Here is a 7,455-nt window from a genome sequence, read left to right on the forward strand (position 1 = left end):
AACAGTATCAACATTAGTTATAATTTCAGCATAGCAGTGATTAAAAATCCCTCACTGACATTATCATTAGACATTTATAAAAATAATAAAAAAGAACAATAGTGTCACAGTGGCTTACACTTGCATGGCATCTCATAAGCTTGACAACACACTGTGTCCAATGTTTTCACAAAGATAAAATAAGTCATATTTTTGGTTCGTTTAATAGTTAAAACAAATTTACATTATTGCAATCAGTTGATAAAACATTGCCCTTTACAATTATAAATTTATTTTTTTTAAATCTCCTACTCTGCTAGCATGTCAGCAGACTGGGGTAGATCCTGCTGAAATCCTATGTATTGAATGAATTCAGAATCCTTTTGAATCGGAAAAATATCATTTTTGAATCGAGAATCGCGTTGAATCAAAAAAATCTATATATTGGTGACCGCCAGTGTCTTCGATGGAAGCCACGTTTCTCGACGAGGCAAGGCAGCCAGGGCTGGGATTATTTTTTTTCCCTCCTCCTCCACGGTGTAAGCATCCGATGGTCGGGGGCGGCCGGTGGGAGGAGGCAACAGAGTCCGCAGCTGCAGGAGGCGAGGCACGGCGCAAGCTCTCTGCTCATAACTATGGTAAGAGCCGACTTAATACCACCATTTTCTCACCGAAACCTGCCGGTTGACATGTGGTAGGGAATCATGTTCGCTTGACCGCTGTGTTCCATAGTAAAGCTTCACTGTCATCTTTCGGGAATGTAAACAATGAAACACCGGCTGTGTTTGTGTTGCTAAAAGCAGCCACAATACACCGCTTCCCACCTACACATTTCTTCTTTGACGTCTCCATTATTAATTGAACAAATTGCAAAAGATTCAGCAACACAGATGTCCAGAATGCTGTGTAATTATGCGATTAAAGCAGACGACTTATAGCTGGGATCGGGCTGGAACAAAATGTCCGCTACATACACGTCATCGTACCGCAACGTTTTCAACAGGATACTTTGCGTGAAATTTAAAATTGCAATTTAGTAAACTAACTTGGCCGTATTGGCATGTGTTGCAATGTTAAGATTTCATCATTGATATATAAACTATCAGACTACGTTGTCGGTAGTAGTGGGTTTTCTTATTTAAACGGGGATAGCAGGTCAATTCTATGTGTCATACTTGATCATTTCGCGATATTGCCATATTTTTTTAAGGATTTAGTAGAGAACATCGACGATAAAGTTCGCAACTTTTGGTCGCTAATAAAAAAGCCTTGCCTGTACCGGAAGTAGCACCGGTGTGAGGGCTCCTCACATCCTCACATTGTTTACAATCATGGCCACCAACAGCGAGAGTGATTTGGACCAAGAAAGCGACGATTTCCCCATTAATTTAAGCGAGGGTGAAAGATTCGTGGATGAGGAAAGTGAGAGTGAAGGACTAGAAAAAAAAGAAAAAAAACAACGAGGGCAGTGGGAGCAATTCAGATGTTATTAGACACATTTACTAGGATAATTCTGGAAGATCCCTTATCTGCTTATTGTTTTAATACTGTTTTAGTGAGATTGTAATAACATACCTGAAAGTCGGATGTCTGCGGTGAACACGCCAGTGTCTCAGAGAGAAGCCGAGGAGTCAAGATCACAGCTGCCTTTTTTGACAGCTACAGCAGGAGGACGCATAATCCACTGATGTCTCCGGTAAGATATACATCACAATTTTCCCATCCAAAAACATGCTGGTTGACGTAGAGAAACATGTTCGCTTGACCGCTCTGTTCCACAGTAAAGCTTCACAACAAACTGTGTCTCAATCAATCAACCAATCGATGTTCATTTATATAGCCCTAAATCACTAGTGTCTCAAAGGGCTGCACAAACCACAACACAAACCACTACGACATCCTTGGTAGGCCCACATAACAAACTGTGTCTCGGTGCTAAAGGCAGCTGCAATACACCGCTTTCCACCAACAGCATTCTTCTTTGACGTCTCCATTATTAATTTAACAAATTGGTAAAGATTAAGCAACACAGATGTCCAAATTACTGTGTAATTATGCGATGAAAAGTGGTGCCGTCATCATTTTTCGACGTTTTCATCAAGAAACTCCGCGGGAAATTTAAAATTGTAATTTAGTAAACTAACCCGGCCGTATTGGCATGTGTTGCAATGTTAATATTTCATCATTGATATATAAACTATCAGACCGTGTGGGTTTCAGTAGGCCTTAAAGAGCCAAAATGTAACTAATTTGCATGTCAATGAGCAATTAATTCATGGTGAATATGTCCCCCGTACTAAAGTGCTATCAAATATAGATCATGTATGGGAAAAAAAGCCAACATGGGGATGTTCTTGCTTTGCAAGATGTCAGTTTTATGTGAACTAGGGCTGGGCGTATCGATACCAAGTATCGATAGTATCGATACTTGGCGAGCATCGGTATCGTATCGATACTGGCGTGATGGTATCGATACTTCACCAAATCAAGCGAATCACTCCGATTTAAAAAAAAAGTGAGCGCAGCGCAGCGCTCCTCACCACTCCACCCTTCTCCCTAGTGATGGGTCGTTCGCGAACGATTTGTTCGTTCGAACGAATCATTTGAGTGAACGAACTGAATCACTTAATAAAATGGTTCGTTCTTTTCTCAGCGCATTTGAGTTCAGCCGCGACTGTGTCATTTGGAGGGGATTACAAGACTCACTGATGTCTTAGTGTTTGTGAACAAGGGTGGCCTGAGCAAATAACATAAATATGAACACACGGTGGCAGAGGGGTTAGTGCGTCTGCCTCACAATACGAAGGTCCTGCAGTCCTGGGTTCAAATCCAGGCTCGGGATCTTTCTGTGTGGAGTTTGCATGTTCTCCCCGTGAATGCGTGGGTTCCCTCCGGGTACTCCGGCTTCCTCCCACTTCCAAAGACATGCACCTGGGGATAGGTTGATTGGCAACACTAAACTGGCCCTAGAGTGTGAATGTTGTCTGTCTATCTGTGTTGGCCCTGCGATGAGGTGGCGACTTGTCCAGGGTGTACCCTGCCTTCCGCCCGATTGTAGCTGAGATAGGCGCCAGCGCCCCCCGTGACCCCGAAAGGGAATAAGCGGTAGAAAATGGATGGATGGATGAACACAATCAACAGATCATTACAAGTGAACGGGACAGCCCAGTCCTCTGTGAACGGGGAGGGACCCGAGCCTGCATTATCTATTGAAAATAAAGTTGTATTGGTGTTTAATTCATGGATATGATGTTAGACACGTTATAATGACCTGTGTGTGTGTGTGTGTGTTTGTTTTTTTCTTTTTATATATTTTTTGTATTCTTATTTAAGCTATCTTCTTTTTTGACTTACACATTTAATTATATATTTCCATTTGACTGTTTTGATAACAGTCAGAGGTGGGTAGTAACGTGCCACATTTACTCCGTTACATCTACTTGAGTAATTTTTGGGATAAATTGTACTTCTAAGAGTAGTTTTTATGCAATGAATGAATGAATTATATTTATATAGCGCTTTTCTCTAGTGACTCAAAGCACTTTACATAGTGACACCCAATATCTAAGTTACATTTAAACCAGTGTGGGTGGCACTGGGAGCGGGGGGGGGGGGGGGGGTAAAGTGTCTTGCCCAAGGACACAACAGCAGTGACTAGGATGGCGGAAGCGGGAATCGAACCTGCAACCCTCAGGTTGCTGGCACGGCCACTCTACCAACCGAGCTATACCGCAACATACTTTTACTTTTACTTGAGTATATTTATAGAGAAGAAACGCTACTTTTACTCCGCTCCATTTATCTGCAATCAGCTCGCTACTCGCTACTTTTTTTTATCGATCCGTTAATGCACGCTTTGTTTGTTTTGATTTTGTCAGACACGCATTGAAAGTAGGATCTACGCATACCTGCGTTTCACCAATCAAATGCAGTCACTGGTGACGTTGGACCAATCCAACAAAACCAGGCGGTCACGTGACCGTCACACGTCGAATCCGACCTAAAAAAGTTGAAAAACGTATTGGGGTGTTACCATTTAGTGGTCAATTGTTCTAAATATGTACTGTACTGTGCAATCTACTAATAAAAGTTTCAATCAATCAAAAGTGTAAAGGAAAAAAGACACTTTTTATTTCAACCATACTTCCCGTCAAAAGCCTAAAGACTGATCGCACAGTTCCTGTCTTCACAATAAAAGCGCCGCTCCATCGCGCCTGCGCTAACAAAATAAGAGTCTCCGAAAGCCAGCGCAAACAAGCTAGCAAGCTACGGAGTTTGCCGCCAATGTATTTCTTGTAAAGTGTATAAAAACGAATATGGAAGCTGGACAAATAAGATGCCAAAAACCAACGACTTTCATGCGGTATTAGACAGAAAAGAGGAACTTTTTTCCTCCTCCATTTGAAAACGTGGACGTTATCATCACTATACTGTCTGATTCCAATCAATGCAAGTCATCAGAATCAGGTAATACACCAACTTATATTCTTGTCTTCATGAAAGATAGGAATCTATATGTTAAACATGCATGTATATTCATTAAAACACCTTTAACATGTCAACAAAAACGGCAAAATAACTATAAATTATATACTGTATGTATACGTATATATACATACATATATATATATGATATGTGTGTATGTATATATGAGGTAGATCACCTCGACTTGGTCATTTATTAAGTAATTGATTAACGTTGAAAACCTTATTCGGGTGTTACCATTTAGTGGTCAATAGTACAGAATATGTACTGTACTGTGCAATCTACTAATACATGTTTTAATCAATCAATCAATCGATGAATGGCTACTGAGTCTATGGTGCTGTTAAGTGTTTGCGGCTCAATTTGCCTTATTTTTTTTATTTTAATGTATTATTATTTAATATATATTATGGTTTTAGTTGCTTAAGAGATATTCCTGGCTATGAATTTGCTCATTGCTATTTTTATGTATTTGTGCATTATTTGTTGCCGTAATCAGGTTACTCATCAGTTACTCAGTACTTGAGTAGTTTTTTCCCAACATACTTTTTACTTTTACTCAAGTAAATATTTGGGTGACTACTCCTTACTTTTACTTGAGTAATAAATCTCTAAAGTAAAAGTACTCTTACTTGAGTACAATTTCTGGCTACTCTACCCACCTCTGATAACAGTGCACTTTTTTATTCTGGGTTTCGGGCTCTTCGTTTAATTTATTTTTAAGGTATTTTTTTTTTAGTATATGCAAGTATTATTGACGTAGTGTATTTATTTTTGTTTTTGCATTTCTTTAGGATTTATTTAAGATTTATTTTTTGCATTTATGTTAATATAACGTTTTATAAATGTGTACGACTATTTTTTGACTTAAATCCTTGTCCTGTGTTGTATTATTATCATAATCAATTAATAAAGGCAAAAGTACAAATTTGTTTTTCAAAAGTATCGATACCCCGAAGCCCCCCCACCAGATGACGATACTTCCGGTATCGGTATCGGCGATCGGTATCGATACCCAAATTTGCGATATTGCCCACCCCTAATATGAACTTCTTTACAACTCCAAAACAATGTCAATAAAGTTTGCAAACGGGAGGCTCCTCCCATTCTCTCCGTACGTGACGTCATCGAGCCAATCGTTTTTTGCGCACACTGATAACGATGGGGCACGCGCATGCGCAGGCCGTACCTGTATCTCCGAAAGAGCTGGTCGCTCTCCTTGAAGCCGTTGTTGAGCAGCATGTTGATGCCTTGCAGCGCCAGCTCGGCGTCATCGATGCGCTCGGCCTTCTCCTCCTCCACCTGCTGCTCCGGGCCCGCCATTGCTCGTCAGGGCGGTGATGATGGTGACGGTGATGATGATGATGGTGGTGATTGGGATCCAAGCCGCATTGGTTCCGATGGCACCTTCTTGGAACTCCGGAGAGAAAGTCCTCCACCTGGGAAAGGGCCGAAGATCGTGTAAAAGGGGATGACAACTCCTCACTCCTCCACCTTCCTCGCCTCCATCACTTTCCCCCCTTCGTCCTGCAGCATCCGGTGCATTACGTCATCGCGGCGCACGCAGCATCCGGGGCATTACGTCATCACAACACGCAGCTTCCCCCTCCCCCCTCAGGCCAGGCTGCTCCACACGTGACGCGTTGCGTCATGACGCACGCAAGGAGGCGCTGGGCGATACCTGGCATCATAGGCGCCGATACCAATATGAAGTATTTCGATACTTTTACTAAATTGAATTGAAATATTTATTTCAAACCTGCACAGTACAAATAAACACAGGTTTTTTTTTAGTTTTTTTTTTACATTTTGGCAGAGATATTAATGCAAGGCTTGAAAAGGGGTTGGATGAAGCAGATGCTTATAATATCCCAACCCCTCTCACTCATTCCACATTTAACATAATCAATATAATACAAGTAAAATACTCACTAAACAAGAACAAGAAAAACTCCTATACACTAACAATACTATGAGACAAGACAAGACGAGACAAAAAACACACACTCTCATTAAAAAAATGGCAACACACACAAAAAAAATGTCTTGGCTTGATTTTAACAAAAAAAAAAAATCTTAGGGTCGAAGCATTTAAGTCTCATCTTAAAACTCATTTGTATACTCTAGCCTTTAAATAGACCTCCTTTTTAGACCAGTTGATCTGCCGCTTCTTTTCTTTCTCCTATGTCCCCCCCTCCCTTGTGGAGGGGGTCCGGTCCGATGACCATGGATGAAGTACTGACTGTCCAGAGTCGAGACCCAGGATGGACCGCTCGTCGGGACCCAGGATGGACCGCTCGCCTGTATCGGTTGGGGACATCTCTACGCTGCTGATCCGCTTGAGATGGTTTCCTGTGGACGGGACTCTCACTGCTGTCTTGGAGCCACTATGGATTGAACTTTCACAGTATCATGTTAGACCCGCTCGACATCCATTGCTTTCGGTCCCCTAGAGGGGGGGGGTTGCCCACATCTGAGGTCCTCTCCAAGGTTTCTCATAGTCAGCATTGTCGCTGGCGTCCCACTGAATGTGAATTCTCCCTGCCCACTGGGTGTGAGTTTTCCTTGCCCTTTTGTGGGTTCTTGCGAGGATGTTGTAGTTGTAATGATTTGTGCAGTCCTTTGAGACATTTGTGATTTGGGGCTATATAAATAAACATTGATTGATTGATTGAGGGTCCATTAAACATATGTTTATTATTCCAATTGAGTCCTTAAATAAAATAGTAAACACACTAGACTGCAAAAAGCCAGCGTTCAAAAACAAGAATACAAAAATACAAAAATTGTATTTTTATTCGAACAAAGCAAATTGATCTGTCAATAGAACAAGAAAATGTGGCTTGTAAAGACTTTCCAAAATAAGTAAAATTAGCTAACCTCACTCAATGAACCCCAAAATACCTTAAAACTAGAGATGTCAAAAAAATGCTTAAAAACAGGGGTGTCAAACTCAATTTACCTGGGTGCCATCGGATGCATTTTTTAAA

At 41.2% G+C, this 7,455-nt stretch overlaps 1 protein-coding gene across 2 annotated transcripts in view; it reads right to left on the reverse strand.

The window, feature by feature from the left end:
• LOC133543490 (tetratricopeptide repeat protein 39C-like) overlaps nt 1-6,018 on the reverse strand; it is a 42,705-nt gene extending 36,687 nt beyond the window's left edge. For both annotated transcript variants that reach the window (XM_061888077.1, XM_061888076.1), the window contains exon 1: nt 5,655-6,018. In XM_061888077.1, coding sequence (XP_061744061.1) covers nt 5,655-5,788 — 134 coding nt within the window. In that variant the 5' untranslated portion in view covers nt 5,789-6,018. The remainder of the gene's footprint in view (nt 1-5,654) is intronic.
• Nucleotides 6,019-7,455: the final 1,437 nt, after the last annotated feature.

This window comes from Nerophis ophidion, linkage group LG26 (assembly GCF_033978795.1).
Source record: "Nerophis ophidion isolate RoL-2023_Sa linkage group LG26, RoL_Noph_v1.0, whole genome shotgun sequence".
Taxonomy (NCBI): Eukaryota; Metazoa; Chordata; class Actinopteri; order Syngnathiformes; family Syngnathidae; genus Nerophis; species Nerophis ophidion.